At 36.4% G+C, this 25,000-nt stretch overlaps 1 protein-coding gene across 2 annotated transcripts in view; it reads right to left on the bottom strand.

Annotated features, from left to right (window-relative positions):
- Window positions 1–22,103, bottom strand: part of LOC113804564 (sodium/calcium exchanger 1) — a 24,440-nt gene extending 2,337 nt beyond the window's left edge. The window contains exons 1-7 of one of the 2 annotated variants that reach the window (XM_070129305.1): window positions 22,018–22,103; window positions 17,490–17,632; window positions 13,421–13,520; window positions 10,262–10,384; window positions 4,719–4,877; window positions 962–1,133; window positions 1–779 (exon numbers count right to left, since the gene is read on the bottom strand). The exon at window positions 1–779 is cut by the window's left edge and continues 2,337 nt beyond it. In XM_070129305.1, the coding sequence (XP_069985406.1) occupies window positions 575–779; window positions 962–1,133; window positions 4,719–4,877; window positions 10,262–10,384; window positions 13,421–13,517 (756 nt within the window). In that variant the 5' untranslated portion in view covers window positions 13,518–13,520; window positions 17,490–17,632; window positions 22,018–22,103 and the 3' untranslated portion in view covers window positions 1–574. The remainder of the gene's footprint in view (window positions 780–961; window positions 1,134–4,718; window positions 4,878–10,261; window positions 10,385–13,420; window positions 13,521–17,489; window positions 17,633–22,017) is intronic. The other variant, XM_070129304.1, reaches the window with a different exon arrangement.
- Window positions 22,104–25,000: the final 2,897 nt, after the last annotated feature.

Here is a 25,000-nt window from a genome sequence, read left to right as displayed (position 1 = left end):
TTTTGTATTTGTTTTTTTGATCGTAACCACATGCAGCTTCCGTCATAGTCGCTGCATGTGATTATTGTTGTAATAACCTCGTTTTAATGGTCTCCCGTAGCATCCACAAGCACCGCCATGCCAAAAACTGAAATTTGTGCTAGGATGAGACAGAGGTACGGCACTGTTAGTGAGGAATGCTCGTGAGTCACGTCCACAGGGTATAAACAGGCTCACAGGGGGGCTGCAGATCGACCAGCCTCATAAAAATACAAATAAATAAAAACAGAAAAAAAATAAACAGAGCAAGTGGACATGACAGCTAGAAACAGGCCCTTCGGATGACACAGGACCGGATGTAATTTTGGTGGTGGAAGAGGTGGAGGTGTTGGTGGTGATAGTGGAGGACATCACACATAGTAGTCACTCACACAACGCTGCCGCTTGGGCCGCACGGCGGATAGTGGCAAAGGTTAGCTAGTCTACGCTGCTTTTGACCGGCCAAGCTCGGGCACAGGGCGCGGAAGACCCTCGTCGCCCGCCATGGCACGTTGCCCATCAGCCTTGCGACGTCCTCACAACCGGAACGGATTATTCATAGAGACGGGATGATGTCGTAGGCTTCCAGGGAGGACATGAACACGTAGAAGACCCACAGGAAGGCGAGGAAGGCGGACGTCACGATCTTGGGGATTCTTGGCCCGCCGAGCTCGCCGCCGACGCTCGGGTGTCGCCTGATCATCATCACCATGATGGCCACTGCCGCCTCCACGCAGAACAGGGTCACTGAGAAGGCCAAGCTGCAAGGGAACGGAGGCTGAGTGGAGGTCTCGTCTCGCGTTTTAGAATTACCAGTATATCAACCATGAATGTGTAAGAGCAAGAGCAATAACACCTTTTTAATAGCCAATGCCACAAACTAGAAAAAAAAGTGAATATCTCGACCCAAGTCCCTCAGCCCCGACCCGCCCATCGGACTTACTTGCCAGGCAAGACTTCAAAGTCTCTTCCTTGGACATTGTGGTAGATAGCAGCCAGGGTCCATGCGATACCAATACCAAGGAACACGTTGACAGCGTTGGAGCCCGTGACGTTGCCCACAGAGGCGTCAGCGTAGGGATCCTGCTGGGCGGCCACCTTTGAGGCAAAGGTATCTGGGGGAGGAGTGCCGGAGGTCTTAAGAGGAGCCCGAGGAGACCGTGCTTCGATTATGCTAGGCTGTGACCCTAATCGCTTAGATTATTTCACTTGATTGCATTTTAGTATTTAAGCAACTTCTATTTCCAGAGTAAGAGAAATGAAAGAAAATGCTAAAAGTTTATGTCATATTGGTAATTTTGAAAGCTTCTAATAAAACTATAGACAATTTTAATTGACAGAACTGACAAAGTTTGGGCTTGGTAATATACCTATATCCGTACATTATAAAAGGGATTTAACCCCAATATGCAGTGTGGTAAAATAGCAGTGTTAATCTTTATCAAATTAAATAACATTAACGTCCTTTATAATACTCAAAGCAAGGAAGCATAAATAAATGAGACAACAATGCCATGCTAATGGTCTAGGAACAAGCACTAAAAAACAGCTGGTGTGCACTTACAACAGCAAAGGTCTGGATGCCTTAGAGGTCTTACAGACTTCAACAAGAATGATTAATTTTGGTCTCAAGATTTAAGCATCATTCGAAAATACTTACAATGAGCAAAGGGAACTAGTTAAGACAATTAGGAAATTTTAACATGATATGCTTATCATTCTTATGACTTTATTTAGAAAAGAGATCATGATCCAGAAATTATTTCTTGAACCAGCTCTGCTGAAGGAATTGAATGTTGAATAGCAGTCACTGCTTATCATCGCCGAACAGGACAAATGTTAGCGTTATGCTTGTGTTACCTGGAACGCTCGTCCCAAGCGCCACAATAGAAATCGCCGTCACGGTGTCTCTAAGGCTGATAGTGCAGCCGAATTGACTGGCCACATCACCGATTAATGCAGTCAAAAATCCAATCGATGCAATTGAGATAATAAAACACGACCATCCACCTTGCCGGTCTGTGTGGGGTGATGTTAGTCAGATGTTAGCGTTAGACTAGATTCTACGTGACCCTCAAGGTGGTGACAACTGCAAGCGGCAGGAGCATGGATGGTTCCACATGCACTCTGCATGTATTGAGGTTTATACAAGAGAGGTAAGATTATGGAAATAGTTGCACCATCCACACTGCGTGTCTAAGTTAGCAGTATTTAGCTCTTAAAGAAAAGTTAGTACTAACACCAGCAGCAGCAAGCAGCACCTGTAAGCTTGAGAGTTAGTAGGAACGGAGGAATTACAAAATTGTAAAATTGATAAAGGACACACTAGCAAATAATGGCCGAAGAGTCTTTACAGAGGGATGTAGGTCAAGGGGGAAACCAGCATCAGGCTTAAGTCCACAATATTATAATTATCAATATTATCAAGAATGAAGACAGCAATAGGACAGTGTAACACCAGGGTGCTGCAATCTTGGAAAACTTCTGCAAACTAGGAAGAATAATGAATGGTTTAGCATGTAATCATATTTTCCTCCAACCATTTTATTTCAAAAAAAGGAATTTACTTATGACGTAAATCATATACCATCTACAGCCAGATACAGAGCAATGATCTGAGAGGACCTAGGAGAAGGTTTACAGCACCCTCTCGGAAGGGAGTTGCTGCAACGACAGAGGTCTTAGTCGGGCACCAAATGATGTTGGATCGTGTAGGAAGTGTGAGGAAAAGCGAATGCATGATGGGTTTTTGTGTCACCTGGAAAGTAACAATGAACAATGTTCAAGATGTGGGATGTGAGGATGTAAGGCAGAGGGGGGCGAGGGTCGAGGGTAGACGGAAATCCTAGGTATAAGTGCAACCACCATTATTAGGTCAACTAATTCTGAAGTCAGGGCTAATTAAGATACCTGAATACTATTTGGTAAGTATTGCAGCTTATCTGTAGATGATTTATTTTACTCTTGTCTTGTTTTACCGTGTTAGCTAAGCAAGGATATTACTCAATATATTTTTTTCATGTACTGACTAGTGCTGATTCATCTAACATAGATATTACAGGACTGACGGACTTAAAGGACATACTTGGGTTTATGAAATATACTGCGGTTGTGTAATGTAGGACATATGATGGGAAAGGAAAGGAAATTTACTTACATATATTTCTTTCGTTATTTACTTTGAAAGAGGATGTGCAATTTTGGTATGAAATCAAGGCAGAAGATTTTCAAAGACATCTAACTACTGATATTGCAAATCAAAACATGGTTGAAAGGAAAAAGAAAATTACATTTCGTTTTTCTTAGATATTCAAGAGTATTATAATAATTTCCTTTTTGAAATTGAGGGGGGGGGATAGAGTCTTCATTTTCCAAAACGATCAAATCAATACGGCAAAATACAGCAGGAATGCTTACGCGGAAGGGAAACTAAAGTAAACTGGGTAGCCCGCATGGCAATGCAAATAGATTTACAGATATATTTCTTCTCGCCTCTCTACTGACTTGCTAGAGCACATCTGACACTTGGGTACAGATGGGTACTGACGAAAGCCACTTGTTCAGCAGTGTACCTGGCATAGAAGTTCCCAGGGCAACGAAAGTGGTTGCAGTGACCGAGTCTTTCAGGAAACTGGTGCAGCCCAACGCACTGGCTACGTCCCCGATCACCGCAGTCATTAGCCCGATACCAACTATTGAACACATGAAACACGGGTATCCGCCTCCTAGGGCTGCGCGTGTGACCGTCAGTGTGGGTTTCCGTGGTGGAAGGGGTGTAGAGAGGTATAGACACCATTCCGTTAAACAAGAGGAGAGAGAGGGGGGAGGAGGAGGAGGAAGAGGGAAGGGGGAGCGTCGGAGGGGAAGAGAGAGAGAGAGAAAATGTGTTTTAACTAAAATAAACTTTGGACATTCTGCAGGCAAGAAAGCATGTCCGCATTACCCATGCACAAGTCTGGGAGTAATCACAAGTTGTAAAACCTTATGGAAGATGCACCATATCAGTCACAAAGAGAAGCACCATCAAAACTGAAATCCTCAAGTGCTCTTCAGAGACATGCGCAGAAAACAAACTCCATGGCCAAGGGACATGCCAAAAAACAAAACAAAAAACAAATGCAAAAATAAATCGAAACCAAAAAAGGAAAAAAATAAAAAAAACACAAAAACAATATGGTTGCAATTCACACAGGAAAGTTTGCTGATGCTGAGAATATAAGAATTAAGAGCAGAGATGAGGAATTAGGAAGAAAAAGTAGGATAAAATAAAAGACCAAAGTAACAACTCAAAGACTTTTCCGAAATAACCCTCACACGCACGCACTACATCTCTATTTGGTTATTTTCGTTAAAAAAAAAGAAAAAAATCACTTATCGTTAGCGAACTACTGACAGTATTCCAAACCGACTAGATTAGACTATATTATTGATACTATTATTCCACTTCGATAATTCTTTGTGGTTTCTCTCACTGGCAATTTCGAAAGATAGTCACGTTTCCACAGATCAAACATACATGCGCGACTGGAATAAATTGAAACGCCAATTTCAAGTTTATCTACTTATTGGAAAACCGTCATCTAAAAAATGAAAAAAAAAGTAAAATCTCCAGGAAGGCCGTGACTTGAGAGAACCACCATTTACCTACAGTTACCTGAAAACTACTCTTTCCTTTTTCTTTTTTTTCTCTACCAAGTTACCTGGAACACTTGTGCCCAGCGCGACAAATCCAATAGCGGTAATTGTGTCCTTAAGGCCTATAGTACAGCCTACATGTGATGCCATGTCGCCTATAACGGCAGTGACCATTCCGATACCGAGAATGCTGATGACGAAGGTCGGATATCCGAGCAGCAGGTCTGCATTCGGCAAAAGTCAGGGATTAGAGAACGGTCACAAGGCCCGAGCGGAGATTCGCTAGTCTCTCGCGGAAGACCTGCTTGGGCTGTGGTAAAAATCATCAAAGAAACCTGGTGCGATCTCTTTCAGAACCCATGGATACTCACTCCTCCTGTCATACCGTTTGTTAGTGAAGTTAATACTGCGTTCTAGTACCTACTAAGTCGACTGTGAGGTGAGGTGCCACGTTATGTCTCCAGCAACTCACATGGATATGAGAATAGTATGAGTGGTTTTGTATGAGCCTGGCCATCCTCTCTCCAGGTAAACTGAAGGTGAAAATACTCCAAAATGACCAGGCCCTGAAGCTTTTATAAAAATTCCACTTGAGGTTCACTCAGCCCTGACTCCCTCTACGGTTTCGAAGTCAGAGACATCTTCTCACTGGGCAGCTTTTTCCTTGAAAGAAAGACACGCTCGCCTTCCTTATAATCAGCGTGTTAAAACGGATTTCTAAAATATGCGGTCGACTATCTCGAGATCGATTTTGAGTTCTATATAAGGGAAAATCTTTCTAATAAAAGAAAAAGAAAAAAAATCTAATATACGGACACCACGCTTCGAAGGCGTCCGGTTCCCGTCTTCAACAAGGGATCGATCTTTGGCAGCAAAACGACGATTATTAAGAAAAGAGAAAACGAAAAAAGACAACAAATCTGCAGTAATTTGGTCTTGGGGAAGTGATAGAAGAGACTTTCAAAAGTATAAATGTGAAAGGCTTCATTTCATGCCACGTTTAAGCGGACATGGCCGACGAGCGCTGAAGTACTGAAGGGCGGAGGAAGAGAATGCAGGGGTACAAGGGTAAAAGAAAATTGTTATGAAAAGAATACGACCATAATATGCCACACACGGTTAAACTAATCCCAGGGCAAGACACATGGTTTCCAACTTCTGGAACTCAAGAAAATAAATAAAGAAAAAAAATGAAAAAGGGCCTCTTTTATCTGAAACGTATGCACGCCATGTTGGCATACCCCAAAGAAAACAAATAGACATAAAAAAATCTAAAATTAAATGGCGCAAATACAGATTCAAATAAAAGTTTTTTTTTTCTTAAAGTGAAAATACTGGTGATTTTAAATCTACCTTGGAAACTACTTCGACAGATCAAGTGGATATGCAGCCATATCCAAGCCCTAGTTGTTACAAGGGGAACAGACTTGGTATAACCATATCCCTCAGAGGAGTAGTTACCAAGGAAGTGGACATTGCAATCACCAGTGACAACCTCCAAGCCCTTCCATAGCGGTTCGCCTCAACATACCTGGAACACTGGTACCCAAAGCCACGAAGGCAATGGCAGTCACCGAGTCCTTCAGACCGATAGAACAGCCGAAGTGAGAGGCAAAGTCACCGATAAAGGCAGTAAGAAGACCAATGCCCAAAATAGAGATTATAAACGTTGGGTAACCCTTGGCGATGTCTGTTGGGTGGGAGTGATTGTGGAGAGAGAGAAGAAAAAAAAGATATTCAGATGCAATTCATGGCGAGGTGAGTCGAGGTCTAGGGTGTTACAGCACACAATTTTGACGATTGTTAGACACTGATTGGCTAAGATTCTGATGCTCTGTGCCTCAGAATTGTGTTCCTCTTTTAGCATGATCTGTAAACCTACAGGAATGATTAAGAGCAGAAAGGCCAAATTTGAGAAACCATCAAAAGGTGAAATTGGAAGGTCTTTGTCCAACTATTTACACGTCAATGATAATTCTGACAAACGGATTAAGAAAGAAAAAAAAATAATAATCAGAAGATCCCTGAATATTATCACCGATCTTTTAATTCTAAGATGAACACGCTTGGAAATAAAGACAAAACTCAAACAGAATAAGAGGTTTCACCAACAGCAGAAAACAAGCATGAGAAGTGAATGGATCTAGAAGCTAAATAGATTGATAAAATTTTTTCACATGACCTAAAAGAGGAATGCAGATCATCCAATATGGTTGCTGAGCTTAAAGTTAGAGAATGCTGAAGCTGATTAAAACTACATGAAAAATTGATTTTATCTCAAAAGCTGATTAAAAGATATTACATGCATATTACAATAAAAAAAAAAATTCTAATAAACTGTTCACAGACTGTATGAATATACATACAACAAAATTACAGAAGGTGAAATGTGTAATTATGTAAAGTCATTCATATTCACCACAATACTTAGGCGTATGTGAACGTGTGTGTATGTATGCATTGTTTGTATCTACGTATATATGTATATGTGTACATGCTATACCCGCATTTTCTGTATCTGACCGTGTCTACAAATACAATATAAATGTACATATTATCACCCTGTTAGATAGCAACATAGATTTTGTAACAAGACACGTCTACAACATTAGAAATAATAGCTAATATGAATACAGATTCTGAACATACTGATCCATGGTAGGATGTAACATACAGGAATTATTAAAAGCAACACTACAGTACGGTACACGATAATGTGTGTACATAAAAAGCTTTCATTCGTACTGTCACTCACTCTCGTGTACATGGCACCAACACCTTGAGAATAAGGAAATACTCTTTCATGTATTATGTACAATATGAAAATAAGGAAAATCTATCTGTAAACTTGTGATCTGTGGAGTAAAGAAAAAAATAAATATCTCTGGTGTGATTAGAATTATAAAAATATCTGTCAAAAAAGAGTTTGTTTCATCGGCAGTGAATCGTGATTTTAAAACAGATTCGGTTAATTTTCTTCATAGTAATTGAGTGTGTGTGTGTGTGTGTGTGTGTGTGTGTGTGTGTGTGTGTGTGTGTGTGTGTGTGTGTGTGTGTGTGTGTGTGTGTGTGTGTGTGTGTGTGTGTGTGTGTGTGTGTGTGTGTGTAAATATACATAATGTATATAAATATAAACGTGTATATATATATGAATATATGTATTTTTGTATGTGTGTAGCATATATATATACATCGATTCTAGTGCCTGGAAACTAACTCTGTTTTGACTTGATACAAAGACAGAAAAATAAAATACAAAATTACGAGCAACAAGTACAAGAAAAAACATCGAAACCACTCCTTAGAATCTATAATAAACCAGTCAAATAGCAAAATGGAAAGGTGAAATCTAAAAGAAATTTTATGATATCAAAATTCTTCTAAGCTGTTTCTAGAATAAAAAAAGTATATAAGCAGAAAAAAATATGATTCTGGGATATTCAGGAGAAAAAAAAAAGATATATAATTTTCAAAACTAGTAGTAACCTTTTGTTTTCTATAAAATCATATTGTTGACTGAACCCATTTTTCTAATGGGTTTGAGTGTGTGGGTTTCTCAAAATTTGGTTTGATTTAAGTACCTACGATTTCCTGTTTCTAGGCTTTTGTTTTAGATTTAATAAAGATTTAATTCCCTAGTTCTGATTATTACAATTTACGACTACCATGAATATTTTCCGAAACCGTATTTTTAAAAATAAATATAAATATACACAAAAACTGGACATCAAATTAATAAATATGTACACCCTTAGATGTAGGAAAATACAGTATGATGAAAAAGCCACTTTAATCCTAATTTTGTAAGGTCAAATATATATATATTTTTTTCAGAGAGCAATATGTTACATTTATATAGTCTCAGATAATTTTATTCTTCGGAATATTGATTGGAATTTATTTTATTCTTTCATTTCCTAAGTCTCCTTACTTAGTATTCGGGAAGAAACATTCTGAAGGAAATTCATTCTTGACCTTTTTGCAAGATTAAAGAACTTGATATAATATTGAAGAAATTCCAAGGTGGAAGTCATCTAGGAATTGCAAAATCATGAAAAGAGCAGAGCATTATGGAGTTTGAAAATGTATTTTATAAGAAATATATCAAAAGCTTAAATACGCAGAACGAAAAAGAGTGTAAAAATACCACAGCAATTGGATAAATTCAACTTTCAATAAATCATATCTTTTTCATATCCTATCATAAACCTTATTTGGGGGCAAATGTATTGGAATTTAATTAAATTGTGCATTAAACATATTTGAGAAAAAAAGATTTCTCTTGATCTTTTATTGAAGTATATTTTATTTATACACCAAACCGAATTGAACGAATATGAAAGAAAACGAAGGAGCGAGACTGGGATATATATATAAAAAAAAAACAATTTGTACATATATGTTTTACGTTAACAGAGCATCATTTGTCACTTATTACTTCTATTTTCATAAATATATATAATTTTAACTTTAAACATCAGCAATGAACCAAATTTCACGTAATATTTTTTCTCTAAATAAACCAAACGTTCACGTAATATATATATTTTTATAGCTTATTTTAAAATGACTATTATCTTAAAATGACGCAATTTTCATGTACCAGTTTTTTATCTGTTTCTTTGTTCTTTTACTTTAACAGATCCTCCAAAATAAACCAAAATTTCACGTAGTACTTAATTGGCCATCTTAAAGAGGAAACCAAAATTTCACGTACTTAATTGACCAACTTAAATAGGGAACCAAAATTTCATGTAGTACTTAATTGACCATCATAAAGAGGAAACCAAAATTTCAGGTAGTACTTAATTGACCATCTTAAGGAGGAAACCAAAACTTCACGTACTTAATTGACCATCTTAATTAAGTTAAATAGGGAACCAAAATTTCATGTAGTACTTAATTGACCATCTCAAATAGGAAACCAAAATTTCACCTAGTATTTTTACTTAACTGACCATCTTAAATAGGGAACCAAAATTTCACGTACTTAATTGACCATCATTAGGAGGAAACCAAAATTTCACGTACTTAATTGACCATCTTAAATAGGGAACCAAAATTTCACGTACTTAATTGACCATCTTAAATAGGGAACCAAAATTTCACGTACTTAATTGACCATCTTAAATAGGGAACCAAAATTTCATGTAGTACTTAATTAACCATCTTAAGGAGGAAACCAAAACTTCCTTTAGTACTTAATTGACCATCTTAAGAGGAAACCAAAATTTCACGTACTTAATTGACCATCTTAATTAAGTTAAATAGGGAACCAAAATTTCATGTACTTAATTGACCATCTTAAAGAGGAAACCAAAATTTCATGTACTTAATTGACCATCTTAAGGAGGAAACCAAAACTTCCTTTAGTACTTAATTGACCATCTTAAGGAGGAAACCAAAACTTCACGTACTTAATTGACCATCTTAATTAAGTTAAATAGGGAACCAAAATTTCATGTAGTACTTAATTGACCATCTCAAATAGGAAACCAAAATTTCACCTAGTATTTTTACTTAACTGACCATCTTAAAGAGGAAACCAAAATTTCACGTAGTACTTAATTGACCATCTTAAGGAGGACAAAACCGAGTCGAGTCTTACCCGTGGGAGGAATAAAGGCAAAGAGAATCTTCCAGAAGACGGTGACGAAATGCATGACGTAATCCATACAGCTGGGCAGCTTCTCAGTCTCTTCTTCTTCCTCTCCCTCTTCATCTTCATCGCCTACGAGAACAGGGGAGAATTAATTTAAAGAAAGAGAGAGGGAGAGGGAGGGAGGGAGAAGGGACGAGAGAGAAGGAAATGGGAAGAGAGAGAAGGAGAGAAAGAAGGTCATGGAGAGAGAGAGAGAGAGAGAGAGAGAGAGAGAGAGAGAGAGAGAGAGAGAGAGAGAGAGAATGAAAGAGAGAAAGAGAGAGAGAGAGAGAGAGAGAGGAAGGAGAATATTAAAATTAAAATTAGCGAGACTTGGGACAAGACTCTTTCCCGTTCAGATGCGATTTTGTTTTTCTTATGATTATTGTTGGTTAAAATTTAGTATTATATTTAGCAACATAGATATCTGGCTAACATATTAAATAAATAAATTACAGAAATTGCGAAGCTACAGTGAGACAGAGATTACAAAATGGAGACAAGTTAAGAATTATACTACGTTACAAGTTATCATACACCATTGTACTAAGATAAGCTCAATTAATTATTAATATTTTAACTTTCTTGAATGATATATCAAATAACTTTAATACTTAAACTATGAAATTAAAAGTCAGGCATCACACTCAAGTTGCAACATCTAAGCTATATTAAAAGAACAAATTATATAGAAACGTGAAAATGTAGAGAAAAATGATACTCCAAATATAGCAGAATATCATACGAGAAAAAATAAAATAAAATAATATAGCAACTGTGGTCACCACTCTCACTTGTGGTGATTCTAAACCAAAAAGAAAAAGAAAAAAAGAGAATAAAGCTGCATTGATATGGTGCAGTTATTTTTTATAAGTTAAATGTGTCTGTTTTGTTATAACAGATAACAAAACTACTTCAAAAAGGAACACATAAGATCTGCAAGGTAAAAAAATAGTCAAAAATCATAAAGATAAAATAAAAAAATCTGAGTTAGACAAAGACATAGAGAAAGAAAATAAAAAGGAAAATAGTCATAGAAGTTTGGACTATACTTTGATACACACGAATCATTCTCTAATACACCTCGAGGTGCTTCTCAGGAATACCTACCATAGTTGAATGCAGGAAGGTGGTAGCGTGAAAGGGGGGAGGGGAGAAAATAACTAAAATTTACCACTCTAGTCAGGGCAGACACTATGCAACGACTGTGCAATATATTTTTTTTTGTTTTGCAAAGCTTATGTACAGAGCATATGCATGATTTTCATGTTTGAAATTTGTATCAGTGAGAATATGACACCATTATTAATTTTGTATAGTCATCAGAGATCATATATGCATACATATATACATTAACAATTATCTAATCCAATTTTTGGCAAGAATCATTTAGTTATACAAAGTAATATATATATATATATATATATATATATATATATATATATATATATATATATATATATATATATACTGGATAATGGTAGCTATATATATTACTAATTCTGCCGACAGAAAGCCGAATTAGTTGACCAAATGAATCTCGCCAAAGACTATGATAATGTTAGGCAACTGTGCATATTTTAGTGACTAATTTGACTGTCATATGAGTTATCTTTATAATGATAATAAAAAAGGAACTCACTAAGGTGAAAAAGTAAACTAACGAACTACTTCTACTTGTAAAATGAAATCTTTTAAAATGGAAATTTCAAAATCTAACAAAATTTTCAATTAAACAATTTATTCGAGAACCCAAAAGTCACGGGAAATATCCTGTGACATGAATTTTTTTGTCTAATTCACACAAAAAAAGGTAGACTAACAAAGACTGATAATATTGGTTTTATAATCACTGTTACCCAATTGCCACCTACCATTTGGAGGCGACACCGAAGCAGGGAAAGGCAAGGGAAGGAATTGCATAGTTAGCATATTTAGGTGGAAATCGTGTCAACGGAACACCTCAGAAATGGCCAGAAAATATGTATACACAGAAGATAAATGAATGAAAACAGATAATCATTCTATTTTTTTTAAAGACATCATTTAGAATAATTTTATGAGAGTATGAAATCTGCATACTGATTTTGACAAGAACTTCTCTTAGAGTAAAACTCAACGAGAGAAGCACCCACCTTACTCTAAGGATCAGGCACAAGGTTACAGTAACACATCAGGAAGCCGCAATAGGTAACTGAACAGAACCAACATTGTTAAGGATTCCTGGCCACATTACACTAATATAAGACTATTCTTGGAACTTGGCAACCCACTTCGTTTCGTCACATGAAAGGTCGTGATGCTGTCTGGCTGCGCTCGTCCATTGTGATGGAACCGGGAGGGAATCATTGAATGTGTTGAAGAGATGCCTTTTATGGCTCGGGTAAAAATTTTGATTCACGTTGTATAGGCTGCCATTGGCATAATATGGAATTTCCGTCGATTTTATTTTGTAAGTTCTTCAAGAAGCATACTAAAAGAGCCATCGATCTGTTGACACTTAGAAGTATTACGACTTCTGTACCAATTTTTTATATGTTTTTTTTATAAATCTAATAATCTATGCTATGGATGTTGACATATTATAAGAATCCAATCATTACATAATGCACATTAAGCTAGCATGATCTCAGATAAATGAAATCAAGAACTTTGAGTAGATTCAATTCTTTTATTTTTGTTATACTTAATTTTTTTATTAATTTAATTTAGACAGTTTTAACAATAAAAAAACGGGTGAAAATGAATGAACGAAGACGCTAGACCACGAAGACAGCATATTCACGTAAATGAGATGGCAGGGTAGTGATTACTAAAGGAAAATACTCATTATCATTGCATATATTTGCGGCTATGAGGGCCATTCAGTAATCCTTAAGATACAGACAAAATAACAATATTATTAGAGTTGAATACATTGGTTTTATGACTGATCTTATGGACCTTAAATCATTGTTGAATTACTTGAAAGAGCAACTTCTTTTCCATGCATGGATTCTTGAGATCAAAGACGAGAGAAAGACTACTTCCCTATCGCAAATATAAATTCCCTCCACCACAGAATAAAATCCCTCTACGAAATAGTAATAATGGTCAAAGGAGATAACTGGAACCTCCAGCACTTACCAGGTTGGACTGTGATGGCTTCACTGAACTGTTCCTTCCAAGAGGAGGTACCAACAAGGAGGGATGCGTTGGCCTTCTTCACCAACTTGTCAACCATGTTCTGTCAAGGGAGGGGGGGAAGGTTACTACAGCCTCACCAAACTACCTAATGCACAGCCCATCAGATTACCACATGGCCACCAGTAATTCAGATTTACAGATTTGTATGCCGGTACTCTCCAGTCAAGGGTGTTACAGTACCTCTGTTCCTTGGGTCTACGTTTTGGTTGTTTTCGTTGTCTTTCATTCCAATTTCAAAAGCCACTATTAGCATCTCAACTACTGGGTCTTCGATGCCAAGTTATTTCAACAATTTACAGCAATACTCAAGAAAGATTTGGTGAATATTGACGCAAACTGAGACGGTTATAAAAGCAATTTTCTTCGAAGCAGATACCATTAGCCAGACTATTGTGAATCCAGCTAATACACCTCGACTTAGAGCCAAATTTATTAAGAAGCATTTCAGTTACTGGAATAGCATTTTCAGCCCATCGAAGGGATACCCAAAAAATCGCCTGTATCTAATGCAGCATTTCTTTATTTTTCTTTTACCAATTACCTTTATTGCCTTCCGACAAGCAACAAAAGCGGGTCCAGAGAGCTCATTTGGTTAGTGCAGTGCCACAGATTATCTATGGGTGAAACTATGTCTAGCCAATGCTTTAGGAATTTTGTTTTGGGAGTCCTTACAATACGTGACGTGAAACGACCCGATAAATTGATGGTTGGCCACAGATAAAGACTATTTTTGACTGTTTCATACATACCTGTATACACAACAAATGGCAATAAGATCTGTAATCTCAACTTCATTTTCACTCGCAAAAGAAACAATTGAGACAACAGGAAAAATATCCTAAAAAGAACATTCCTTGGAGGTAGTTACTGCCTGGCCCAACATGAGTACCGTATTGAGAATCTAAATGTGGATGCGCATTTCCCACCAAATGGAAATGTCATTAACATATCACTATAGATCTCCAGTGAATTATATGTAGACACTGTAGATAATAGGAGTAAAAAATATGATGTAAATCCCTACTCTAGAATCAGACGGAGAGGTCGCAGAAGGGAGTAACTCCCGAAAACATCGCCTCCAAAGATTAATCATATTTTGATTAAATTTCCCGCTGATCTCTTTTCTCGTGTCTTCTCAGCAAGCCAATTTGATTAACGAAAAACAAAGCTTTTTTCTCTTCTTGCTCACTGACGCCGAATGGATTATGTAAACACGGTATTTAACTTGGAAAGTAAATCTTTAGTGCTGGAATCTTTGAAAAAGCTGAACCTAGGTCAAGGAAACCCTATACTTTAACCACTCCTCGAGGCTTTTTTTTCAGCTGTTGCCTTATTCCCCTTGGCAGTGGTCTGAGATTTGCTTAACGAAACTTTAATCTGTAACCTAATCTGGTATGAGAGGAACTGAGAGCATTGGCGAAATTTAAATTCCTGTGCCATTAACACATCCAGGATTTGGTTTGATATCACGAAGAATTGCCGAAGAAAATTTATTCTTTTAGATGAATGATAATCGCACACGTCTATACTTACCATTTTCGTCTTCATCAAGTAAATGGATAAATTGATTTTTTTTTAAATGATAAAACGATGACTGCTTAAATCCATCTACATTAATAGATCAAATTCTAAAATCCTGAAGCCCTGAAATTCTGGAATCTTAATCACCGTCAAAAAACACGTGTATTGTGGAATTCCCTGAGGCGATTCCCTCCGTGACTCAGTACAAACCACCAAGGAAGCGCTTCTCGAAAAACGCATCATCCATTTATCATCCACTTAGATAACATACAACGAAATCCAGGTGATAATTCCTCGCACAAAACACCCGCAAACGACGACACTTCTCATCCCCTCCTTTCTCCCTCGATTCCGTGATAATTCCTCGCACAAAACACCCGCAAACGCCACTTATTCCCTCCTTTCTCCCTCGATTTCCTTCGGGCAAAACCGCTGAACCAAATGAGCTCTCCCGGACAAGCGGATGTGGGCAGTGACCTCGCAGGCAAAACAGAAGCCCTCTACAAAGAGAATTGATCTGGTCATTGGGTTACCGGGAGCTCCGCATCGCACAGAAACTCTCGGAAAATGCTGTCGAGGACGGTCTGGAATGGGGGCAGAGACGGGGCGGTGAAAGCCAGGGGAGCCGCTAGAGGGCCAACAGCATGGGGGTACTTTGTGGACGTGCTACGTGTAGGGTGTGTCATGGATATTATCTAGTTGTTTTTTTTTATATATATTTATGAACCGTATCCATGTTGACAAATGTAGAAAAAGGTATGAATGAGACTGGATATCTTCACAATACAAGAGATATATTTATACTAATAATTGATAATAATGAAGATTGATGATATTAATGATGAACATGCTAATAATAATGACTGATAATGATATTAATAATGATTGATGATAATAATGATGCTTATGCTAATAATAATGATTGATGATGGAAATTATAATGATTATGATAATAATGGTTGTGAGGATTATAATTGTGATAACTATATTGATTATGATAATAGGAAATCATATTAATCATTAATAGTGATGATGGTCATAATAATAATAGCAATGGGCATAATGATAATGGTGATGATAGACTAATAATAATGAAATCACTAAACAGCAATGCTAACAATGATATGACTAATTATAATCCCAGTGACGGTAAGAATGAGGATAATAAAATCTTTATAGTATGTGCAGATATGATCATGAATACCTTTCACAAAGATATTTTTCCACCACTAATTTTCAATGCACGGAACTGTAGTGCTACTGTTACTATTATGCTGGTTGATAAAAATAAAAAAGAATATATATATATATATATATATATATATATATATATATATATATATATATATATATATATATATATATATATATATATTATATTCAACTGTAATTCTGACTTGGGAGGGAAGTATACCGGCACAGAAATGCATTTTTCCAAACACTGAATATATCTTATTACGCTATTTTCTTAAGAGAACTTTGATGAATTGAATAATTACTGATTTTCTATTATTTCTCGTAGTACACTTGAGATATCTGATTATTTTAAATCTCCAAAAAAGACAGTTGATATTTTCCCCAGAGTTTCGTTGAATAAAATTTTTGAAACATATTTTAAACCACAGAGTACTGAATTCTCGTTGAAATTCTTATTTACCATTGAAATTACAAATGAAATGCAGTTCTCTTTCAGAAAATATGTCTATATTATTTTTTTTTCTTTTTGTATTCATAAAAATGAGAATTTATCTAAAGCAGAAAATACTAAATAGGAGAATACAGATATTTTTTTAATAACAACCAATAAATAAGATACAGTAGGGAAAAACGTAGTATAGACAGTAAATAAACGTGAAGAGAACAAGAAAAATAGTAATAAATGAAATAAAAAGCAAAAGAACCAATGGCTAGACAAGAACAAGCAAGCAATCTCCTTCAGCAAAATATACAAGAAAAAGTAGCTTCTCGTTTTTACGGAATTTGTGTGATATAAAACGCAAGCGCTAAGACGAGGCAAAAACGCGTCTTAGACCAAAGGGAAGGAACGAAGTGAAGGAAGCAAGGCAGCTCGTTTAACAAAGTTTTTTTTTACGTGGACAATAATAAAGTGTGTGTATATAAAGAAAAATGTTCTCGTCATCGGGAGAATATTATTTTTTGAAATACATGGTCATTTTAGATACTTCATAGTCATTCCACAAGAAACGCATTTACAACGCATGCAAGCGCACGCACGCACACACACACACACACACACACACACACACACACACACACACACACACACACACACACACACACACACACACTTACCAACGCCTCCGACCTTCAAACCCCTCATATAAACAACTCAAACTACCCTACTCAACGACACCCACACACACCCACACGCACGTAAACAAACCCACGTGTCCCACTCCACCCCCACCCCCTCCCAACCCTTATCCCCTCCCCTCCTCCGAAACAAGTCCGAGACACGTTCGCTTACCTTGTATTCCTTGTTCTCCTTGACCCTGATCTGAGTGCGGGTCGAGTTGCCGAGCTTCGGTTTGCCGAGGAGGGCGATTTTCTCCTCTTCGGTCAGGTCGCTCTCCTTGTTAGCGAATTCGAAACCTATGTCGAATTCGATGTCTGCAAAGGGCGGCGCCGGGATTAGCGACAAGGAAATCTCTTAGTTTTGTGATTTTTTTTTTGGTTTTGCTTTCTCTCTTTGGCTTAAGGGAGCTCACACGTTATATGGCCGTGATGTGCGGTGGAGAGATATAATCATATTTGTGCGCATAGAGGTGTGCCTGTCTGCATGCATATACGTGTGTATGATACGTTCGGACGTGCATTTATATATATATATATATATATATATATATATATATATATATATATATATATATATATATGTATGTATATATGTATGTATATATGTATGTATATATCATATATATATATATATATATATATATATATATATATATATATATATATATATATATATATATATATATATATATATATATATATATATATATATATATACATACATACATACATACACACATGTCCACACGTTAACACACACACTCGCCTCAGTATGGAAAGTGCATGTACACAAGGTGTCTCACGAAGCCTTATAACATGTGAGCTTATATTCATCTAGAAGATCATATCCCACAGTATAGCATCCAAGTATGATACAAGTTTCTACTACAATAAATCTCAACAAGACACAAAACACATTTAAACTACAACCTAAGATAAAATACCATCTGACTCGAATCTACCATGCAGAGATATTATAATACTTCTACTATACATACTAAAGATTCTGTAACTAGAAGTTCGTTTATTTAGCAACTTTAAAGACTATAGTAACATGAAGAAAAAAACAGTTAAACACAAAAGTAAATATCTGAATATCAAAATAATATTTTACGATATCTATAAATTTACAAACAACAACTATTGTTAACCCAAATAAATAAAATACAGAATCTGATTTACTCTAAAACCTTACCATATATTTACATCCTATTCTGCCATTTTTTTAAAACTACAAAATAACACACAAAAACAGAACCAAACGTGGTGTTAGAAAAATGAAACCAAAGGGGGGGTACAAACACCACACAAAGGACAACGAAATAAATAATGTGATAAGGGACACTACCAATAATAATGCAGATGTGTGGATGTGGGTTCCTTATGCTCTCAAGAAAAGGATATTACTGGAATTCTGGCTACGAATAAGATTTTTAAAATACATCTTAGTAATATAATATAGGAAAAATATACCTTCTTTCACTTTTTTCTTTTTAATTTCCGGAGTATCTGCATGGAATTACAAAAGTTATTTTTTTACTTGAAAAAGGCACCAGAGTTATGAGGAAAAAAGATGGAAAAAAATATTGAAATGAGTGGAATGATAAATGGTTTTATACAAAAAAAGAAAGAAAAAAAGGTGCTTGCTAAGTCACTTGAATATTCAGGAAGCAGTGGGACTTGGGACATGCATATCCTAGACTCTACATTGGAAGGGGTCAACAGGGGTGACTAAAATATTCCCCTGAAACCCCCTTTCCATGTTTTCTTTATTTTTACGGGTTTGCTTGAGAGTCGCATTCATTTTGACACTCTGCTGTTTCTACGTGCCTAGAATGCAAGGAAACAACAATAAAAAGTCGGGTGTTTTAAATGCCTTGAGAGAAAATGGAGAAATTGAAACGAAAACTAGCTCTGAAATAATGCAAGTGAAGTACATTTGATTTGTGGTGATTTGAAATGGCGTGAGCAAAGGATTTTTCTTCCGTGAAATAGTTAATTAGGAACAGGTAGCTCACGGGTGCTCAGGTGGGAAGCATAACCATATATGATTATAATCTTGAAGAGAAGGTAGACACACTGTACAACAACCTCTTTCAGTGAAGTGTTTCTGAACATGTAGATTGATGATAGATAAACATAAACTTCTATTTTACCAAGAACCATAAGAAAGAAAAATAAAGCATGACAGTAAATTGGTTTCATAAACACTTCACGAAAACCTCCCCTCTGCAAAGATGACAAATACTCTCACCTGTTGTGCATTATCACGACCGTCATTATGTCTTTATCTTTAGTTTTCTATTTATTTATGTCTTACTTTTCCTTCCCTGAATACACTTTGGTCTTTTACAGAGGAGAGGGGCTTTAATCTACCAGCGCCATGCGGGTCGACACTCTTCACCCAACGGTGTTATCCGCTAGTTTGGGTCAGCTGTCCGTGTTTATTGCCAGGGGACATCCCCGTATCTACAACACGTCTTAGGAGAAGGCAAATTAAACATGGGCAATAGGGTGTACTTCCATGTGGAGAGATATGCAACAAGGGGCAATAATAGAGGGTTGCAGAGCAGGTATTACCACTACCAAAACTACCAAAGAGGGAAACAAGGGTGAACATTCTACCGGCAAGCGATCATTCCTTCATTCATTGTTCAACAAAGACTATGAACCACTTACATCAATGGAAAACAGGCGATACCAATTGGATTTATTTATACACAGGGCGATGAAGAGAAGATAGTGAGAGAGAGGGGGAAAAATAATCATTAGATTATATAGAAACGGAAACCAGAGAGGTATTGCATCAGCGGATTCACTAAAAGGGGTCGATTTTGAGCACTCGATACGCCAGGAAATTTAATGGTGTTGGTCAAGCTAGAGAGACAGATTTCTAAATCGTCGGGAAGTGAACAAACTCCATTCTAAGTGACCCACTAGACTTATAAGTGTGCTTTACTTTGGTGATGCAATTGGGATAACTAAAAGCAGGAAAACCATAGTGAAATAGATTGGAGGGAGTGAAGAGAAAAAAGATCTTTTGTTTAATAATATTCTAGTGAGAGTAGGGTATAACACCTACATACTGATTACAACAACCGATGCAAGGGAGGTAGGTAATAGCATGACATAGTCTCTGAAGCAATATATATATATATATAATTTTTCTCTTAAAACTACAAAGGGGTAAATCTCATGAATAAAGGAGAATGCATTATGCTCAAAGATAAGAGAAATATCAAGCACATAAATACACCTTCAAACATATTGTGCAATGCAGACTGAAATGAATCTTCTTCAAAGGGTTATTCCTTTAATTTTTAAGTGACAGTAAATAATAATTACAAAAATATATATTTTCCAAAAGAAGAAGAAGAAAAAAATATAATAAAGAGTAGGATAAATTCAATAATTAGTATAATCTAAATTTCAGCAACAAAAAAAAGTCATGATAATCTAATATATATCTAAGATAATATACTTATACGCTCTTTATTTCTAGCACAGATTATATTATAAAATAGTGAGTAATGCAAGTTAGCAGCTTCCTCTTAAACAGTAGCTCTTCCTGATATAGATTTAAATATATCAGAAGAAAATGAATTACGCTTTGTTAATAATTGTTTTAAATTGTGCAACATTACTAAGCGATTTGTTATTCATCTGATTAATGAGTGACACCTGAAAAATAAGAAGGAATTAAGTGAGATAATTATCTTATATATTTGGCTAATTTAATCACCCACTGAATATGCAAACACTCACCCAGTCTCTGTCTATCTGACTCTCTCTCTATCTATCTATCTCTATCTCTCTTTCTTTCTCTTTCTCTTTCTCTTAATCTTTCTCTTTCTCTTTCTCTTTCTCTTTCTCTTTCTCTTAATCTTTCTCTCTCTCTCTCTCTCTCTCTCTCTCTCTCTCTCTCTCTCTCTCTCTCTCTCTCTCTCTCTCTCTCTCTCTTTCAATACATACCGATACATACACAATATATGTATATGAATATATATGCGTACATATAATACTTAGTATGTGGATGCACACATACTATGTATATATGTCTACATGTATGCCTAAATATTCATATAATCCAAGAACATCCAAGTATACAGTACCTAACCAAACCTAAAAATATCCATTACATAAAATAGCGATCATCCACACACACACGCACACACACACACACACACACACACACACGCACACACACACACACACACACACACACACACACACAAATCTATTCATCCCACAGTTAACTAATCTAATCCTAACCCCACCTTACTCCTATCCAAACTATCCTCAAGACATCCTATCCAAGATCCTAAAAAAGAAGAAAAAAAGAATCCTACCCCAACTTTCTCCTCTCCTTCATTTTCCCTTAACCCATTAGACCCGCCTCCTTTTTTGCTCCACCCCTCTATCCCCATCTCCCCGCCCTTCTATTCTCTTCTATCCCCCTCTTCCCGCCCCTTTATCCCCCTCTCCCCGCCCTTCTATTCCCACTCCTCTCTATCCCCCTCTCCCCTCTATCCCCCCTCTTCCCGTCCTTCCATTCCCCTCTCCCCTCTCCCCTCTATCTCCCTCTCCCCCCGCCCCTCTATCCCTCCACCCCCTCCCCCCTCCCCCTCCCCGCCCTTCGCCTCGCAGCCGGGACAGGGCCGTCCGCGGTGCAGTCGGGGACAAAGAGAAGCCCTTCGTACCTCCAATGGCTTGAGGCTCGCCGATGTCCACGTAGAATAGGACGTCCTTCTCGTAACTGTCCTCCTCGATGATGTTGATGGACACGGTCTTCCTGCGGGCAGAAGGCGGGGGTCAGTGGGACTTCGAGGACGTCGGCTTTGGACTTTGGGATATATGTTTTTTTTTTCTGAAAGACTTTTTTTTTTTTCTTAAAGACTTTTTTTTTTCTTAAAGACTTTTTTTTTCTTAGACTTTTTTTTTCTTAAAGACTTTTTTTTTTTTCTTAAAGACTTTTTTTGTCGTGTTTGGTCTCATTCTTTTTTCATTCTCTCTCTCATCATAACTACTATTGTTATTATCATTATCGTTGTTCTTATTAATAATATTATTATCATTACTGTTATTGTTATCATTATTATTACTATAATTGCTCTTATTATCATTATCATCATAATAATCATGATACTACCAATCATCATTATTATTATCACTATCCTTTCCTTATAATTCTGTTTATTCACATTTATCCATTTGAAACCCACGACTTACAGAGCCAGCACGATTCGCTCAAACCTTCACATCAAATAATATTTTGCGTTAATTACTGCCTCGGTAATAACTGCTGGCCGCTCCCTGAACCGGAAAGAGCCATCAATCTTTTTTCTGTCTTTATTATGCAAAAGAGCTTCAAAATACGAGCAACGTGCATAACGACCTATAATTATCAAGTCAAAGGCTGTGCTTATCTGTTCAGCATGCAAATTAACACATACATATTAATATGTATATAATTAATGTGTATGATGTATGAGTGTAACCATATGTATTACCTGGGGCTAAATTAAACGTATTAAGTGTATGTAAAAATGGTGTTTACAGAGGCAAGTTTATCATGCACCGTCTTTTCATATTTAAGAAAAGGAAAAAAAAGAAGAAAAAAAGAGAAAATTAATTAAAAGCTAAATCTCTTACATACTACACATATCTCAGCCTTTTAATTACCCATATCAATACAAACTACATCATACAACCTTACATAACACATTTTTTTCTAATTTCGTATTTTTGAAATTACATGATACATTTCCCTTCTCTGATATTTGATACAAAAAACAATACATTTCTTTTTTAAATTATCATTATTTCATGGCACCCTAATTTATTTTCTCTCTCATCTGCAATGGTATCTAATCCATTATCCGAAAAAAGAGAGAGAACGAAAACAATGGAAAATTATACACATGAATAATATCTGGCAACGCGGATTGGACGCTCAGTGTGAACCATTCTTTGTGGATTAAGAGTTGTCTTTTGTTATCGTTTTATCTGTATCATTACTATTATGTATTGTATTATGTATTGTATTATTGTATTATGTATTAGCTACGAGGATTAAGAGTTGTCTTTCGTAATCGTTTTATCTGTATCATTACTATTCCGTTTACGTTGGTGTTGTTTTGTTGCTGTTGTTATCATCGTTACTATTATTAGTATTGGTGTTGGTATTATTGTTATTATTATTTTTATTATTACTATCATTATTACTATAATTATTATTGTTATTATTATTATTATTACTATTATTATTATCATTATTATAATTATTATTATTATTATTATTATTATTATCATTATTATCATTATTATTATCATCATCATCATTATTATTATTATTATTATCCTTTTTATTTTTATCTTTATTTTTAATATCATTATCATTATCATTGTCGGTACTATTATCAGTATCATTTTCATCATCATTACTATACTGTTTACTATCATTAGTTTTATCTTTATCATTATTACTTGGTTATCGTTATCATCATGTCAATTATGAATATCATTATTGTTTTTTTTTTTATTATCAATAGTAGTGGCAGTAGTCGTAATAAAAATATAATGATAATAGTAGCAGTAGTAATGATCATAATGATGACAATAACAGCGATGATAATAATGGCCATGATAATGTTGACAACAACAAGAATGACGATAGCAATGGCAATGACAATGACTATGACAGTGACAATGCCAATGACAATGTCAATGACAATGACAATTACAGCGAAACGACAATGACAATTACAGCGAAACGACAATGACAATGATACCAATTGCGGTACTCGCTATAGCCAGATAAATCCCAACCCAACACACATACCTAAAACCCCATTCAACTGACACACCGTGATCGCCCCCAAAAATACATAGTGTAAAAAAAAACCCGAGAAATTTGCAATAACAGTAAATCACGACCCCGTAGTTTATCATCACAGACCAGAAAGAATCCGGGTCAGTGGATTTAATTGTCTAGATGTAAATTCGATCAGCTGATATACTATACGGAAAGCTATTCGATGCCGTAACATTGTGTTAAATCTGACAGATACATCACACTACGGATGGAGACACAAACACAAAGGTTTGTGATAGTGACGGGAGTCCAGTGAGCGAAGGCCGCGTGCTTTTGTGTGAGCCCATACAATCACGCGCCTTATTTGTATTCTATAAGGCTGCGAATTAGAAAAAAAGGTATTTACATGAGGTTGGAGACTTATTTGTATTCTATAAGGCTGCGAATTAGAAAAAAAAGGTATTTACATGAGGTTGGAGATTGATACAGGTATGTGAGGGGGGGGGGGGGTTAGGTATCTCTTCACGGGAATGAGCTTGGGTTTGTTCTCTTTGGTTTAGGGTTGAAGTTTGGTTTTATGGGGAGATGTGAATGGAAGAAGCGGGTTGGATTTAGTGAAATTATCGTCGTTGGATTCCGTTTCTCTTTCTTATTATCTCTCTTTTTCTGTATCACCCCCTTCTCTTTCTCTCTGTCTATCTATTTGTATCCCTCTCCCTCCCTCCTACTCTCTCTCTCTCTCTCTCTCTCTTTCCCTCTCTTCCCTACCCCACCCTTTCTCTCTCCCTCCTCTCTTTCTCACTCCCTCCCTCTTCTCTCTCCCTCCCTCCTCTCTTTCTCTCACTCCCTCCCTCCTCACTCTCTCACCC

Source organism: Penaeus vannamei, chromosome 13 (assembly GCF_042767895.1).
Source record: "Penaeus vannamei isolate JL-2024 chromosome 13, ASM4276789v1, whole genome shotgun sequence".
Lineage (NCBI taxonomy): Eukaryota > Metazoa > Arthropoda > Malacostraca > Decapoda > Penaeidae > Penaeus > Penaeus vannamei.
Note: the sequence above shows the minus strand (reverse complement) of the source record. Positions and strands in the feature narration are given on the sequence as shown.